This window comes from Nerophis lumbriciformis, linkage group LG01, assembly GCF_033978685.3.
Source record: "Nerophis lumbriciformis linkage group LG01, RoL_Nlum_v2.1, whole genome shotgun sequence".
Lineage (NCBI taxonomy): Eukaryota > Metazoa > Chordata > Actinopteri > Syngnathiformes > Syngnathidae > Nerophis > Nerophis lumbriciformis.
The window spans coordinates 63,566,410-63,584,122 of NC_084548.2; the positions used below are offsets into that span (position 1 = coordinate 63,566,410).

General features: G+C 40.6%; 2 protein-coding genes across 6 annotated transcripts in view; one reads left to right on the forward strand and one right to left on the reverse strand.

Annotated features, from left to right (window-relative positions):
* Positions 1-3,240, reverse strand: part of cnbpa (CCHC-type zinc finger, nucleic acid binding protein a) — a 32,888-nt gene extending 29,648 nt beyond the window's left edge. For 2 of the 4 annotated variants that reach the window (XM_061923894.1, XM_061923859.1), the window contains exon 1: positions 3,222-3,240. The gene's annotated coding sequence lies outside the window, so the exon portion shown is untranslated. The other 2 variants (XM_061923904.1, XM_061923850.1) reach the window with 2 other exon arrangements.
* A 48-nt stretch (positions 3,241-3,288) lies between these two features.
* The window catches only part of raf1a (Raf-1 proto-oncogene, serine/threonine kinase a), a 38,457-nt gene continuing 24,032 nt past the window's right edge, over positions 3,289-17,713 (forward strand). The window contains exons 1-6 of one of the 2 annotated variants that reach the window (XM_061923788.2): positions 3,289-3,689; positions 10,742-10,968; positions 11,062-11,174; positions 11,254-11,356; positions 11,426-11,583; positions 11,660-11,749. In XM_061923788.2, the coding sequence (XP_061779772.1) occupies positions 10,768-10,968; positions 11,062-11,174; positions 11,254-11,356; positions 11,426-11,583; positions 11,660-11,749 (665 nt within the window). In that variant the 5' untranslated portion in view covers positions 3,289-3,689; positions 10,742-10,767. Of the gene's footprint in view, positions 3,690-10,741; positions 10,969-11,061; positions 11,175-11,253; positions 11,357-11,425; positions 11,584-11,659; positions 11,750-17,713 lie in introns of those variants that run through there. The other variant, XM_061923798.1, reaches the window with a different exon arrangement.

Below are 17,713 nucleotides of genomic sequence, written 5' to 3' on the forward strand. Positions count from 1 at the left end.
TACAAACCCTGTTTCCATATGAGTTGGGAAATTGTGTTAGATGTAAATATAAACAGAATACAATGATTTTTTTTTCAACCCATATTCAGTTGAATATGCTACAAAGACAACATGTTTGATGTTCAAACTGATAAACATTTTTTTTTTTTGCAAATAATCATTAACTTTAGAATTTGATGCCAGCAACACGTGACAAAGAAGTTGGGAAAGGTGGAAATAAATACTGATAAAGTTGAGGAATGCTCATCAAACACTTATTTGGAACATCCCACAGGTGAACAGGCAAATTGGGAACAGGTGGGTGCCATGATTGGGTATCAAAGTAGATTCCATGAAATGCTCAGTCATTCGCAAACAAGGATGGGGCGAGGGTCACCACTTTGTCAACAAATGCGTGAGCAAATTGTTGAACAGTTCAAGAAAAATCTTTCTCAACCAGCTATTGCAAGGAATTTAGGGATTTCACCATCTACGGTCCGTAATATCATCAAAGGGTTCAGAGAATCTGGAGAAATCACTGCATGTAAGTGACCTTCGATCCCTCAGGCTGGACTGCATCAACAAGCGACATCAGTGTGTAAAGGATATCACCACGTGGGCTCAGGAACACTTCAGAAACCCACTGTCAGTAACTACAGTTGGTCGCTACATCTGTAAGTGCAAGTTAAAACGCTCCTATGCAAGGCGAAAACCGTTTATCAACAACACCCAGAAACGCCGTCGGCTTTGCTGGGCCTGAGCTCATCTAAGATGGACTGATACAAAGTGGAAAAGTGTTCTGTGGTCTGACGAGTCCACATTTCAAATTGTTTTTGGAAACTGTGGACGTCGTGTCCTCCGGACCAAAGAGGAAAATAACCATCCGGATTGTTATAGGCGCAAAGTTGAAAAGCCAGCATTTGTAGGGGGTGTATTAGTGCCCAATACATGGGTAACTTACACATCTGTGAAGGCGCCAATGCTGAAAGGTAAATACAGGTTTTGGAGCAACATATGTTGCCATCAAAGCAACGTTACCATGGACGCCCCTGCTTATTTCAGCAAGACAATGCCAAGCCACGTGTTACATCAAGGTGGCTTCATAGTAAAAGAATGCGGGTACTAGACTGGCCTGCCTGTAGTCCAGACCTGTCTCCCATTGAAAATGTGTGGCGCATTATGAAGCCTAAAATACCACAAGGGAGACCCCCGGACTGTTGAACAACTTAAGCTGTACATCAAGCAAGAATGGGAAAGAATTCCACCTGAGAAGCTTAAAAAATGTGTCTCCTCAGTTCCCTAACGTTTACTGAGTGTTGTTAAAAGGAAAGGCCATGTAACACAGTGGTGAACATGCCCTTTCCCAACTACTTTGTCACGTGTTGCAGCCATGAAATTCTAAGTTAATTATTATTTGAAAAAAAAAAAAAAAAAGTTTATGAGTTTGAACACCAAATATCTTGTCTTTGTAGTGCATTCAATTGTATATGGGTTGAAAAGGATTTGCAAATCATTGTATTCCGTTTATATTTACATCTAACACAATTTCCCAACTCATATGGAAACGAGGTTTGTACATAAACCGGTGACATTCTGAAGTTTCCCTGTTGAAGTGACGAAGGAGAAAGACGGAGCACCATCAAATATCATCTTCACGGGTACAACATTTAGTTGAGATGGGTTGATTTCCATAAAGGGGAATTATATTGCAGAGTCATAGGTAGAATGAAAAGACCTCCTTCTGTCATAAAGCGCACTTCTGTTCTACGGTTATGTCCAGAATAAACAAGACATATCATGTTATCCTTCATAATATCCACCATTAACTTAATAGACTTTAATAATCTTCATCAGTAAGCCGCTTCTAACAGTGAATACTAATATTACAACATTTGTTGATGCATTTTATTAGTAGATTTTTTTTAAACTGAAATGCAAAAAAAAAAAGGTAAGTTGCAATAATTTCACCTCAAAATTTAGTGTATATTACCGTAAATGGAAAAACAGTACTGTTGTTTTTACGGTAAAAAAAACAAAACAGCAGCTCATTTGCCAGAATTTTACTGTAAAATGTACATGTTTTTTTAATGTAAAAAAAAATCCTGCAATTATACAGTAACATTTCGGCACCCGAGCTGCCATTTTTTTTTTAATTTTTTTTTTTTACTGGAAATCAACAACTGTAGTTTTTTCGGTGTATTACTGTAAATGCCAAAATGACACCACAGTTTATTACAGTAAAAAAAAGTACTGTTTTTTTTCATTTAGAGAAAAATGCTGTAAAAACCACAGTAAATCTCACAATTGTACCATGAAATGTATTGCTAGTTTTACATTGCACAATTTGATGGATAACGTGCTTTGAAATCATTATTATTAGTATTTATTTCCATTTTAAAAATGGTTTGAATTAAAGATGTCCGATAATGGCTTTTTGCCAATATCAATATTCCGATATTGACCAAACCCTAATACCGATATCAACCGATACCAATATATACAGTCGTGGAATTAACACATTATTATGCCTAATTTGGACAACCAGGTATGGTGAAGATAAGGTCCTTTTTTTTAAAATAAAAAAATAAAAAATAAGATAAATAAATGAAAAACATTTTCTTGAATAAAAAATAAAGTAAAACAATATAAAAACAGTTACATAGAAAGTAGTAATTAATGAAAATTAGTCAAATTAACTGTTAAAGTTTAGTACTATTAGTGGACCAGCAGCACGCACAATCATGTGTGCTTACGGACTGTATTCCTGCAGACTGTATTGATATATATTGATATATAATGTAGGAACCAGAATATTAATAACAGAAAGAAACAACCCTTTTGTGTGAATGAGTGTAAAGGGGGAGGGAGGTTTTTTGGGTTGGTGTACTAATTGTAAGTGAATCTTGTGTTTTTTATGTTGATTTAATAAAAAAAACAAAAACAAAAAAACAAAAACAAAAAAACGATGCCGATAATAAAAAAACGTATTAAAATTTATGGAGATGCTTAAGGTGTGGTTTAAAAAAGACCACTGGCCACAATGTTGTCATGAAAATGAGATTGCACTGCCCTAAAGTCACCGCAAGATGTCGCACTTACTTTCTCACGAGCTGCTGCAAGCGAACCCTTTCCTCCCAAGAAGTGCGGGGATTTCTCTATAACATGTATTAAAATGCCGCCTTACCGCTGTGGTGGACATAAAGAGTGTTTCCCCGGGCTTTAAGAGCGTTGTGAGTACGAACCCATTTCAGTAGCCGTGTTACGAAGCAAGATGGCGGCGGAGTGGGAGGGGCTTATTCTTGCTAGTTTGGTGCCTGCGAGCTCTTCTTCCAATCTCTGTCGTCAGCAAAGGCGAGCTACCGAGTCAAACCTTTTCACCTTCTGCCGTGCACACGTAAATATTGCTCGTCACACGACGCATGGAGTCAGCAATGGAGGATTATTTCATTTTAAACGCGACCCTTTCGAGCTAGGAGACGAAGCCTCGTCGTGTCACTTTTGAAGCGTTTTCTAGCCTTTTCTTCTTCGCTTTTTACTCATCAAACTTCTTTTTTTACAGCACCAGTCCGTGACCTTCACGTCCTACAACATTACGGAATCTTAAACTCCACTTTTTTTTTGCCTTTTCTTTGATGCGTTGCAAATATGATGACGTCACCGACGCCACTTTTTCCTCAACTTATGGCGGAACACAACTTTGAATTGTTTTGGTAAGACACACACACACACACACACACACACACACACACACACACACACACACACACACACACACACACACACACACACACACACACACACACACACATTCGTACACTCATAAAGCTAAGTAAATCATGTATACAGGGCTTCAATCTAAAGAGATGTTTGAACAATATTTCAGAACAATTGTTACTGTTTGCTTGTGGGGGATCTACGTCTAACTTTGTTACTAACCATTTAACTATGTTACTAACTATTTAACTGTGTTACTAATTATTTAACTGTTAATAACTCTTTAACTGTGTCACTAACTCTTCAACTATGTTACAAACTATGTAACTGTGTTACTAACTGTTAAACTGTTACTAACTCTTTAACTATGGTACTAACTATTTAACTACGTTACTATCTATATAACTATGTTACTATCTATATAACCATGTTACTAATTATTTAACTGTTACTATCTCTAACTATTATAATAACACTTTAACTATGTTACTAACTATTTAACTGTGTTAATAACTCTTTAACGGTGTCACTAACTCTTCAACTATGTTACAAACTATGTGACTGTGTTACTAACTGTTAAACTGTTACTAACTCTTTAACTATGGTACTAACTATTTAACTACGTTACTAACTATTTAACTACGTTGCTATCTATATAACTATGTTACTATCTATATAACCATGTTACTAATTATTTAACTGTTACTATCTCTAACTATTATAATAACACTTTAACTATGTTACTAACTATTTAACTGTGTTACTAATTATTTAACTGTGTTAATAACTCTTTAACTGTGTCACTAACTCTTCAACTATGTTACAAACTATGTGACTGTTACTAACTGTTAAACTGTTACTAACTCTTTAACTATGGTACTAACTATTTAACTACATTACTAACTATTTAACTATGTTACTATCTATATAACTATGTTACTATCTATATAACTATGTTACTAATTATTTAACTGTTACTATCTCTAACTATTATAATAACCATTTATCTATGTTACTAACTATTTAACCGTGTTACTAACTGTTTAACCATGTTACTAACTATTTAACTCTGTTATTTACTCTTTAACTATGTTACTAACTCTTTAACTATGTCACTACTCGTTAACTATGTTACTAACTATTTAACTGTGTTACTATCGCTTTAACTATTATGCTAACTCTTGAACTGTGTCTCTAGTCTTTAACTGTTACTATTTTATTATGGTACTATTTACTATGTTACTAACTTTTTAACTGTGTTACTATCTCTTTAACTATTATACGAACTCTTTAACTGTGTTACTAACTATTTAACTATGTTATTAACTATTTAACTGAGTTAATAACTGTTAAACTATTATACAAACTCTTTAACTATGTTACTAACTCTTTAACTGCGTTACTATTTAACTTTTATACTAAATACTTAACTGTGTTACGAACTCTTTAACTATTTAAACATGTTACTAACTCTTAAATTGTGTTACTAACCCCTTTACTCTGATACTAACTGCTAAACTGTGTTACTAAATCTTCAACTGTGTTACTAACTTATATCTGTTCTTAACTCTGCAACTGTGTTGCTAGCTCTTCAACTGTGTTACTAACTCTTAAAGTCTGTTACTAACTCTCCAACTGTGTTACTAACTCTTAAAGTCTGTTCCCAACTCTTCAACTGTGTTACTAACTCTTAAAGTCTGTTACTAACTTTTCAACTGTTACTAACTCTTGAAGTCTGTTGCTATCTCTTCAACTTTGTTACTAACTCTTAAAGTCTGTTCCTAACTCTGCAATTGTGTTACTAACTCTTAAACTGTGTTACTTACTCTTACAGTCTGCTCCTAACTCTGCAACTGTGTGACTAATTCGTCAACTGTGTTACTAACTCTTAAAGTCTGTTACCAACTCTTCAACTGTGTTACTAACTCTTAAAGTATGTTCCTAACTCTGCAACTGTGTTGCTAACTCTTCAAATGTGTTACTAACTCTTACAGTCTGTTACTATCTCTTCAACTGTGTTCCTAACTCTTCAACTGTGTTCCTAACTCTTCAACAGTGTTAATAACTCTCCAACTGTGTTACTTACTCTTCGACTGTGTTCCTAACTCTTCAACTGTGTTACTAACTCTTAAAGTCTGTTCCTCACTCTGCAACTGTGTTGCTAATGCTGCCACGGTGTTACTGGCTGTGGTCCAGAGTGTGTCAAGTGTGACCACACCACAAGACCAAAGTGATGTCACCAAACGTATCTCCTTGCGACACAACTTTTAGAAAGTTCCTGACGTCTTTTCTAAGATGTATGTCTTGTTATAACTCAGCTGCTTGTCAGAAAGTGTGCCTTTCACACACTCCGTCCAACTGGAGGCCTGACTTGACCGCTGCTTAACGGCCAACGTTATTTGTTATCTACAAAAGTCAACGCTAACTAGACACACACACACACAAAACAAATCCCAATGATCTCATGTCTTAAAGGTTGTTTTGTAAGATTGTCCTGTGGCCCAAGGTGTGCAGAGAGTGAATTTGTCCTGATCATTTATTCTCAACATGGGTTGGAGCCAACAATTGTAAAAAATAAACCTGCTCAATGTTCCGGACCGATAGTCTTCATGTCCGTGGTACAGCCGAGTCATCGCCAAGTGAATCGTGACGTGGTACACAAAGTAGCCAATCAAGAAGTTTCATTTTGAGAACAAACTCACCCTTCGCTCGTACAGTTGATTGTAAAGTCTCCGTTCACAGTGTCTACATAACTTCCTCCACGGTCTTTTCTTTTTTTACTTGAGGATTTGTCCGTCAAAAATAGTCCCGAAAACCATCACCGATCCCTCCTCTTTCTATATTCAATGTTTTCCTGCTTGTTGCTACGGTGGTTGCTATGTTTCTTCTTCCGTTTTCTTTGATCACATTTGTTCACACGAGATTGTGGGCTTGGAGGACTGGAGTCTGGCTCGGTGTCGGGACAGAATGGTTACGTGTTTGCTGTGTTGATATGATCCTCGCAAACCATACACGGAACCATCAAAGCTGTTTAATGCCTGGTTTTGAAGAGATCAACCATCTCGTCAGATTTACTGTGTACTGAGTGCAACACAATTTGCTGTATTTGGGTTAATATGGTTAATATGAGTATATGGATACATTTAAGTACAACTTTGACATCTGCAATGGCCTTTTCTTGGAAATATCCAAATAGCGTTGAACAGATCCTACGTTCTTAAGCCCACTCATACATTTGGAATCTTCCGTTCAAGATGATTATTATTGTATCGTACAGTGGAGGTATTTGTTTGCCTGCCTTATCTATTTGCTTGAGCTAACTTTCACTGAACTTGGTCAAAGGTCACAGGACAACATGTTCAATGGAGCTTTTTTTATATATTGACAATAAGAGGAACCCCCCCACAAATGAGTCCGGAGCACACCTCTTTCTTCACCTACTGTTTTCAGAACGTTGAGTGTGCACACTGCAGAGCTGTGCACGTTAGCAAGTTATTTAGTTTCTTTCAGACGGATCATTTTACACGCTAAACGCAACCTAGCACTTGAAAAACTGCTCTCACTTTCAGCTCTATTTGAGACACATTCACTGTGTCTGTTTCCACTTGGATTATATTCCACTTTTGTCAAAATGGGCCATTCATGATTGCTTAGTGAGCACATATGGGTATTGGCATTATCCACTCTTGTGTACATGCCAGAAGGGAGAGTCTAAAAGTACACACTGCAAATAACTGCGGTGGCCTAAAAACCTCCTGGTCTAGTTGGAATAATGTGAGTCCATAGCCTGGCTGCTCTATGGTCTGTATACTTTTAGACCTTGTTCTCACTGCAGGTCAACTCCCATGTTTTGTATCAGATCTTTTCATGTCAATGTAAACGGGGCAATTCGGAATTTTTCCAATTTTCTTTATAAATCGGACATGAAGGCGATCCGGCTGTAGTCTAAAAGATCGGGTCGCGTTCATCCGACCGATACGTCATCAAAAAGCGACGAGTGCCAAAATAGAAGGTTTGAAAAATAAATAGTTGACAAATGTCCCACAAACTGTGAGAGTCAAAATGCTTGCCGTCTTCTTTCTTCTCTTGCAAGTGCTAAAATTCAGTTCAGAAAATGTTGACTTTGATTGCACAAAATCCTGGGAATTGTCACAAATGTGCCAGGTCTTAGACTGACTAGAGTGGAAGCCATTTTTACTTGTGTAAGAACTGAAGCCCGTGTGACGCCAGGGGTCAGATTGCGTTCAAATTAGACATCACATTTTTTTCATAATGTTAATGACTAAATAAAAAGACCGGATTTGACCAAAAAAAATCCAGATTGGACACGTAGTCCAGGACCAAACTTGACCTTGAGGAACATGAAATACTTTGTTGTGGTTCCTGGCACGCGTGTGGAAGGCTTTGGTTTATTTTCAAACATGACGCTGTAACCCACATCTCAACAGGTCCCTTAGTCTATTGTGACTGACACTCACTGAAGGTGCAGGCAGTAGAAGAAGAACACAGAAGCTGACATTTTTTTTTGATAAAAGCAGAAAAGTGCAAAGGAGGGAAGGAACTGGTAGTTGAACATTTTGTGTGAAAACTGCAATCATCTTGCCTTGCCAGTGAGTCAAGTTCTTGCTGCGGTTGTTTGACTTCACGTTCATCAGTAGCAAGTGAGAGTGTTGGGTAAATTGTTGTATTTTCCCCAATGCTCTTAAAGGGGAACATTATCACAATTTCAGAATGGTTAAAACCATTAAAAATCAGTTCCCAGTGGCTTATTATATTTTTCAAAGTTTTTTTCAAAATTTTACCCATCACGCAATATCCCTAAAAAAAGCTTCAAAGTGCCTGATTTTAACCATCGTTATATACACCCGTCCATTTTCCTGTGACGTCACATAGTGAAGCCAACACAAACAAACATGGCGGAAAGAACAGTAAGCTATAGCGACATTAGCTCGGATTCAGACTCGGATTTCAGCGGCTTAAGCGATTCAACAGATTACGAATGTATTGAAACGGATGGTTGTAGTGTGGAGGCAGGTAGCGAAAACGAAATTTAAGAAGAAACTGAAGCTATTGAGCCATATCGGTTTGAACCGTATGCAAGCGAAAACGACGAAAACGACACGACAGCCAGCGACACGGGAGAAAGCGAGGACGAATTCGGCAATCGCCTTCTAACCAACGATTGGTATGTGTTTGTTTGGCATTAAAGGAAACTCACAACTATGAACTAGGTTTACAGCATATGAAATACATTTGGCAACAACATGCACTTTGAGAGTGCAGACAGCCCAATTTTCAGCAATTAATATATTCTGTAGACATACCCTCATCCGCGCTCTTTTCCTGAAAGCTGATCTGTCCAGTTTTGGAGTTGATGTCAGCAGGCCAGGGAAGCTAGGGTCGATAGGGGGTTTAGCTCGCTCGTCTGCGGGAACAAACTGCCGCCATTGCTTGCCGTGCTACCGAGGTCCTTTGTCCCTGAATTGCTCACACACTCCGGCAGATTCAATGGGGGTCTGGCGGCAGATTTCTTTGACTTTATCGTTGGAAATGCATCTGCTTTGAGTGTCGCAGGATATCCACACATTCTTGCCATCTCTGTCGTAGCATAGCTTTCGTCGGTAAAGTGTGCGGAACAAACGTCCAATTTCTTGCCACTTTCGCATCTTTGGGCCACTGGTGCAACTTGAATCCGTCCCTGTTCGTGTTGTTACACCCTCCGACAACACACCGACGAGGCATGATGTCTCCAAGGTACGGAAAACAGTCGAAAAAAACGGAAAATAACAGAGCTGATTTGACTCAGTGTTTGAGAAAATGGCGGATTGCTTCCCGATGTGACGCCACGTTGTGACGTCATCGCTCCGAGAGCGAATAATAGAAAGGCGTTTAATTCGCCAAAATTCACCCATTTAGAGTTCGGAAATCGGTTAAAAAATATATGGTATATATTGACGCTTACATAGGTCTGGTGATAATGTTCCCCTTTAACATCAGTCTACTTGTTGGAACTGTGACGTCAACAAAACCCACCCTCAGTCCAAAAGCCCAGAACCATTTCTCCAAGATCACCCGTCACATTCGACTGACATTCCCTGATCAACTTGGAGGACAAGGCACCAATAATGTCAATTAGAAATTAGCGGGGAATAACAAGTTCCTGCAAAGGTTGTTTTCTGCTTGGATGTGGACATGCTGACATGTTTTTTTTTAGTTCACAAACTTTCTAAAGGTTCAATCGACAGACAGAGTAACGCACTCCATTTGTCTTCAGTTTTCAAGGTCCAAGTACCGGTAATAAAGATGTCGTCGTGCATGCACACACATCTCATCTATTTTCCTGCACTGCAACTAGTTCTGTATGATGCCCCTCTTTCCACTTCCTGACAGTGTTCCTCACAAATGGGCTTCTGCTGTATGTAAATTCACTTTTTAAACCAGATCCAGACCTGGAAGTGGTTCATCAAAGTTTGAGTTTGTATCACATCCAAATAAATGTGCGGGATTTATTTTCATTTGACTTTCTTCTGTGAAGCAACACCATAACGCTTCTTTGGATTTGAGTCTCCTGATAGGAGTGTGACTGGTGGTCTGTCCTGGTAGGTTGAGCCTGCTTTGAACCGGATCTGTCCAGGGTCTATGTAACCTCTCGCCCAATGCCTGGTGAGGGGCCCCATTTGAAACGCTTCATGGATCATTTTCACACGTAAAAGTTGTTGTGATCATAGCATCGAGGAACACCGCACCAGATCCACTCAGGAATGTTGTGAAGCAGCAATGTAAATGCAAACCACGATGCTATCAGTCAGTACCAACCAACATGTCTAAAACTTGAATGTTTGCTTAGAAGAATTAAGGCTAGGAAGATGCCAGTGCTGCAAAATAAAGGGCCAGAGATCTACTTGTCGGTTATTTGGATACACATTGGAGTCTTTAGGCAGTCCCCCTCCCCTCCAGAGGACAGACAACTAATGTAGTATTGATTAAGTCAGCTGATGATGTGAGCTTTTAGCGCATTCAAAGTTTGCGTATGCTTCATTTTTTCCAGACCATCGAGAGCACTTGGCTTTACTAATGGAGCACCTCCAGGGAGCGTGGAAGACCCTGAGCAACGGCTTTGGAATGAAGGACTCTGCTTTCGAAGGTCCGTGCCTTTCACCGACTATGGTCCAGGGATTTTCCTGCCAGCGGCGCTCCTCAGATGACAGCAAGATACCCGACTCAAAGGCTAGCAGCACCATCCGAGTCTACCTCCCAAACCATCAGCGCACTGTGGTAAGCCCATTCTGTCATGCATAGGAACACTCCCGCTGACTATGGAGCCATGCTACCAGACCAAAGAAGTAGCAAGTACTCTATCTTCCTCAGGTAAATGTACGGCCAGGTATGACTCTGCAGAGCTGCCTGATTAAAGCCTTGATGGTGCGAGGCCTGCAACCTCAGTGTTGTGCAGTTTTCCGGCTGCATCCTGGGCAGAGGAGGTGAGTGGACATCATGAAGTACTTCCTGCTCTGGTCTTATTCCGTCACCGCAGTAGAGCCTTCTACTCTTTTTGTACAGCAAAAAGCTACGGATGGATTGGAATACCGACTCCAACTCCCTGATCGGGGAAGAGTTGTTGGTCGAGGTTTTGGACCACGTTCCTCTGACCACGCATAATTTTGTAAGTTTCTACACTCACGTTCAAGTGTCTCCAACTAAGAATTAAGTCTTCTTTCATCTTGTGTCTTAGGTGCGGAAGACATATCTAAAGCTAGCGTTCTGTGACATTTGCCAGAAGTTTCTTTTGAACGGTTTTCGTTGCCAAACGTGCGGCTACAAGTTCCATGAGCACTGCAGCACCAAAGTACCCACCATGTGCGTGGACTGGAGTAATATTCGACAACTCCTGTAGGTTCAGGCGCTGGTACAAGTCAAGAAAATGCTTCATTTCAAAGTGGAGTGACTCTTGTGTTTCTTCTCTCAGTTTGTACCCAACCCCTGGCGAGAGTGGCGCCCCGTCACTGCCCCCGCTGACGTCTCGGAGGATGAGAGAATCTCTAACTCGCTTTCCAAGGTATTGATCCTGTCTATGATGTAAACATGTCATAATTTAGTCATTTAGTACTTCAATGAGCGGTATGTCGTCATTTAGACATGAATCCGTTATCGGCGGCATAATTTGGCATTTTGACGTACAGTATGTCGGTATCGACCTCTTTTTACCGGTATTGTTGCGCGCGACCAGTCTTCCTCTCAGGGAATATAACATACTGGTCACTCCCAGGTTCTTTTTGTTGACATATATGTTGAGTAAAAAGGACCACCGAGACAGAATAGTACTTGGCCAAGTTTTACTAAAGCTTTAGGAGACCAGCCCTTACGACGCAACAACAGCATCGCCAAGAGAGAGGTCTAAAAAATAAGACAAAAGAAGTTAACTCTTATAGTGAGAAGGCAGCCCCCCTTACAGAGAGGGATGCACCTGCTGATAAGAAGAGGGACCGTGTCCTTTACGGAACGGAACTGGCTCAAACCTCCCTTTTGAGGAGTGATTCATCATGTTTGTGCAAGACACTGGACGCTCGAGGACCAAATATGGAAATTGACAACGGAAGTATACCGGCCGCACGAACATCTCCAGAGCGGAAAAGTACCAATAGCATGATCACACAGTACAATGTTATACTAAAGCATCAAAGTGTATCAAAAATATATGCATTCTCCACACAGTATGTGTCTTTTTTTGAACAACTACAAGAGAAGTACACCAACAGATGCACCCTATACACATTTGATACCAGTGATTAGTATTTAAAAAGGAAATAATTAGTCTAGTAGATAGTAATAAACGCAGTACTCACGCGACAACTGTGGGTGCAGTGGAACCTCCATTTTAGAGACAACACTTCCTGTAAAACTGTCAGAGTATGTTGGTGACGAACCCCAAGATGCAGAGATGACAGGCTTTGTCCAGGAAAACATGATTTAATTTACCACTATAGCAAAAAAAAAAACAAAAGGGTACAAACAAAAGGCGCGCACAAGGCGGAGAACAAACTTGGCTATGAACTAAAATAGCACAAAGGCTAACTGTCGACAAGAAACAAAAACACTTACTGTGACACGAAGGAACTATGACATGAGCAGAGTGAACAAAAGTAGACAGAGCTACAACGACAAGTATTATGACAGGTAGTAGTGACATCGACAATGATAATAATCCAGCACTGACTGGAGGGGAAGGCAGGTTTAAATAGCAGCTGGCTGATTGACACCAGGTGTGGCCAGGTGCCAATCAGCCACAGCTGAGGGGAAGCAGCACTCAGGGAGACAATCAGGAAATAGATAAATAAAAGCGCTGACAGAAAACTAAGACAAACGCAGAGGAAAAACTAAAACACAGTCAAACTGTCAGGGACAAGCCTGACAAAAACGCCATTTTTGAAGAGGCGGGCCGACGGCGTCACTTTCTGTTTACATCTTGTGATGAGTGAACGACTACAGTGGCGCCAATGGCACATGGACTGGCTCCCAAATATGGAAGAAACTAGTCCGCAATAGCAGCCTTGGTCATTTACATGCTTGCCGACTTTGCCGAAGGAGTTTACTAACTTCGCAAGGGGGGAGAGAAAGTAAAAGAGCAGGGGGAAAAGTTGTTGCTAGTGTAGCTAAACGAGAAGCAGCTAGCCGGCGATAGCGTTTTTGAGGCTATCATTTGAGAAAAGGCTGGCCATTTATGTTTATATTTATTATTATATATGGAGACTTGATGTCTAAAAGTGAGCGTGAAAAACAGTTAAAAGCGGACAGGAAAAGTTTCAAAAGTAAGGCCAGTCTTTCACAGCATGGGTGCAGCATGGCCGCGCAGACTAAGCTGCCGCTTCAAGGATTTTATCGGCGAAGATTTTTTTTTAACCTATTTTTTTAACTGAGATAAGACCATATTTTTGTGGAAAATATGCCAGAGGGGACCTTTATTACAGCGAAGGAGAATGCAATACCAAAACACAAGGCACATAAACAATTATCAGAAATGTAGCTAATATTACATACAGATAATGTGTCATGAAACAAAAAGTAAGTAAAGGAAATTAAATTACCTCAAATATATCTACAAACGAGGCATAAGATGCAATATGTACATACAGCTAGCTTAAATAGCATATTAGCATGGTTTAGCTTGCAGTCATGCAGTGACCATATATTCTTGATTAGCACTCCATAGCAAGTCAATAACACCAACAAAGCTCACCTTTGTGCATTCACACACAGTATAAAACGTTTGGTGGACAAAATGAGACAAAGAAGAAGTGGCATAAAACACGTCTTTCTGTGGCAGCGTCGGAGAACGTTATACATGTAAACAAACTGTCGAGTCAAAGTCCACACAATGGTGAGTTCAAGGGCCGCTGAAAATAGTAGGATAAAACGGATCACACCAAATACTCTCATCAGTGAAGCACAAACATATTAAACAGCAGGCTTTCTAACAATTAGGAAGGTTTGTGTCATGTGTGTCCTCCTACAGAAACCATATTAAAACAAAAAACATTTTTTTTCCATTTCCATACATTTTTGAAAAAGCTCCATGGAGCCACCAGGGCGCCATAGCGCCGCTAAAGAGCCGCATGTGGCTCCAGAGCCGCGGGTTGCTGACCCCCGTCTTAGACACTCATAATAAAGGTGTTTGATGTTTTTTGCTGACAAATTAAACACAACATCAAACATTATGTCTTACCTTTCCTAAAAATACTGTTAAAAAACAACTTAAAGCCTTGTCCAGATGTTTACTGACATAATATTCATCTTTAAATAACTTTTACTGCGAACTCATTATCGACCTCCTTGACTGCTAATAATCGTTATCTGTATCGGCCCTGACGTCTATCATGGTTCTGTTCTGTGATGGTGTTGGCTAGAATGTGCTGCATCAGCATATTTATCTGTCACTTCTTTGTCGCGCTTGCGTGGAAGGCGGTGTCGTCGTGTTGCGCTTACCAAAGAGCCTTAATCACAATTCACCTCAATCCTGTTTTTAATGACGTCCTGGGCTTTGCAGGAGCTTAGCGGTCCAAGGTAACAAGAGATGTGTTGTTTGAAAGGGTTTCAAATGACCACATTCACACTCAAGAGCAAGTTGTGCACTTTGACATGAGTGGGACCGGGTCTCAAACGTCCAAGGGACAAACCCTAGACAGGAGTGAAGACCAGTCTCAAACATCTAAGGGACAAACACTAGACAGGAGTGGAGACCCGTGTCTATCACATTCAAAGGACAAACACGAGGCAGGAGTGGAGACCAGTCTCAAACATCCAGGAGACAAAACACTAGACAGGAGTGGAGACCAGTCTCAAACATCCAAGGGACAAACACTAGACAAGAGTGGAGACCTGTGTCTAACACATTCAAGGGATAAACACAAGACAGGAGTGGAGACCGATCTCAAACATCCAAGAGACAAACACTAGACAGGACCAGGACTGGAGACCAGTCTCAAACATCCAAGGGACAAACACTAGACAGGAGTGGAGACCAGTCTCAAATATCCAAGGGACAAACACTAGACAGGAGTGGAGACCAGTCTCAAACGTCCAAGGGACAAACACTAGACAGGAGTGGAGACCAGTCTCAAACATCCAAGGGACAAACACTAGACAGGAGTGGAGACCAGTCTCAAACATCCAAGGGACAAACACTAGACAGGAGTGGAGACCTGTGTCTAACATATCCAAGAGACAAACACTAGACAGGAGTGGAGACCGGTCTCAAACATCCAAGAGACAAACACTAGACAGGAGTGGAGACCAGTCTCAAACATCCGAGGGACAAACACTAGACAGGACCAAGGGACAAACACTAGACAGGAGTGAAGACCAGTCTCAAACATCTAAGGGACAAACACTAGACAGGACCGGAGACCAGTCTCAAACATCCAAGGGAAAAGCACTAGACAGGAGTGGAGACCAGTCTCAAACATCCAAGGGACAAACACTAGACAGGAGTGAAGACCAGTCTCAAACATTTAAGGGACAAACATGAGACAGGAGTGGAGACCAGTCTCAAACATCCAAGGGACAAACACTAGACAGGAGTGGAGACCAGTCTCAAACATCCAAGGGACAAACACTAGACAGGAGTGGAGACCAGTCTCAAACATCCAAGGGACAAACACTAGACAGGACCAAGGGACAAACACTAGACATGAGTGGAGACCCGTCTCAAACATCCAAGGGACAAACACTAGACAGGAGTGGAGACCAGTCTCAAACATCCAAGGGACAAACACTAGACAGGACCAAGGGACAAACACTACACAGGAGTGAAGACCAGTCTCAAACATCTAAGGGACAAACACTAGACAAGAGTGGAGACCTGTTTCTAACACATTTAAGGTACAAACACTAGACATGAGTGGAGACCCGTCTCAAACATCCAAGGGACAAGCACTAGACAAGAGTGGAGACCTGTTTCTAACACATTTAAGGGACAAACACTAGACATGAGTGGAGACTCGTCTCAAACATCCAAGGGACAAGCACTAGACAGGAGTGGAGACCGGTCTCAAACATCCAAGGGACAAACACGAGACAGGAGTGGAGACCAAGGAATGATGCTGTTCCTCTCTCAGGCATCATTTCAACACCAATTGTTTCCTCTTCCCCTTCACTGTAAAAGTCGAAATGTTTTTATTGTCCGGCACCCCAAAGCAAACCCATTTTTTCAGACTTTCAGGATTTTCTAAAGACACGCCAAGTGTCAGTCAAAGCCCTGAAGTGGTTAGTCCAGTTTTGTGTAGTCCAGTTCCACACACAACACTGCTGACTCTGCAACTCTCGGATCACACTCAAGTGACAAACTTTGTACATTTCATTCACTTTAATAATAATGTAATATACAGTACATTAATAACAACTGTTCAGTCGTGGTCAAAAGTGTACATACACTTGCAAAGGACATGTTGCATGGCTGTCTTGAGTTTCCAATCATTTTACAACTCTTATTTTTTTGTGATAGAGTGATTGGAGCACATACTTGTCGGTCACAAAAAACATTCATGAAGTTTGGTTCTTTTATGAATTTATTATGGGTCTACTGAAAATGTGAGCAAATCTGCTGGGTCAAAAGTATACATACAGCAATGTTAATATTTGGTTACATGTCCCTTGGCAAGTTTCACTGCAATAAGGCACTTTTGGTAGCCATCCACAAGCTTCTGGCAAGCTTCTGGTTGAGTTTTTGACCACTTCGCTTGACAATATTGGTGCAGTTCAGCTAAATGTTTTGGTTTTCTGACATGGACTTGTTTCTTCAGCATTGTCCACATGTCAGGACTTAGGGAAGGTCATTCTAAAACCTTAATTCTAGGCTGATTTAGCCATTCCTTTACCACTTTTGACGTGTGTTTGGGGTCATTGTCCTGTTGGAACACCCAAATGCGCCCAAGACCCAACCTCCGGGCTGATGATTTTAGGTTGTCCTGAAGAATTGTCCCATTTACTCTCTGTAAAGCACCAGTTCCATTGGCAGCAAAACAAGCCCAGAGCATAATACTACCACCACCATGCTTGACGGGAGGAATGGTGTTCCTGGGATTAAAGGCCTCACCTTTTCTCCTCCAAACAGATTGCTGGGTATAGTGGCCAAACAGCTCCATTTTTGTTCACATGGACAAAGATAAGACCTTCTGGAGGAAAGTTCTGTGGTCAGATGAAACAAAAATGGAGCTGTTTGACCACAATACCCAGCAATATGTTTGGAGGAGAAAAAGGTGAGGCTTTTAATCCCAGGAACACCATTCCTCCCGTCAAGCATGGTGGTGGTAGTATTGTGCTCTGGGCCTGTTTTGCTGCCAATGGAACTGGTGCTTTACAGAGAGTAAATGGGACAATGGAAAAGGAGGATAACCTCCAAATTCTTCAGGACAACCTAAAATCATGATATGTAAACTTTTGATCGCGACTGTAAACATTTTTAAGACATTTAACTGACTTAATATTAATATTTGCATGATGTGATGTAATAAATACAAACAGTTGT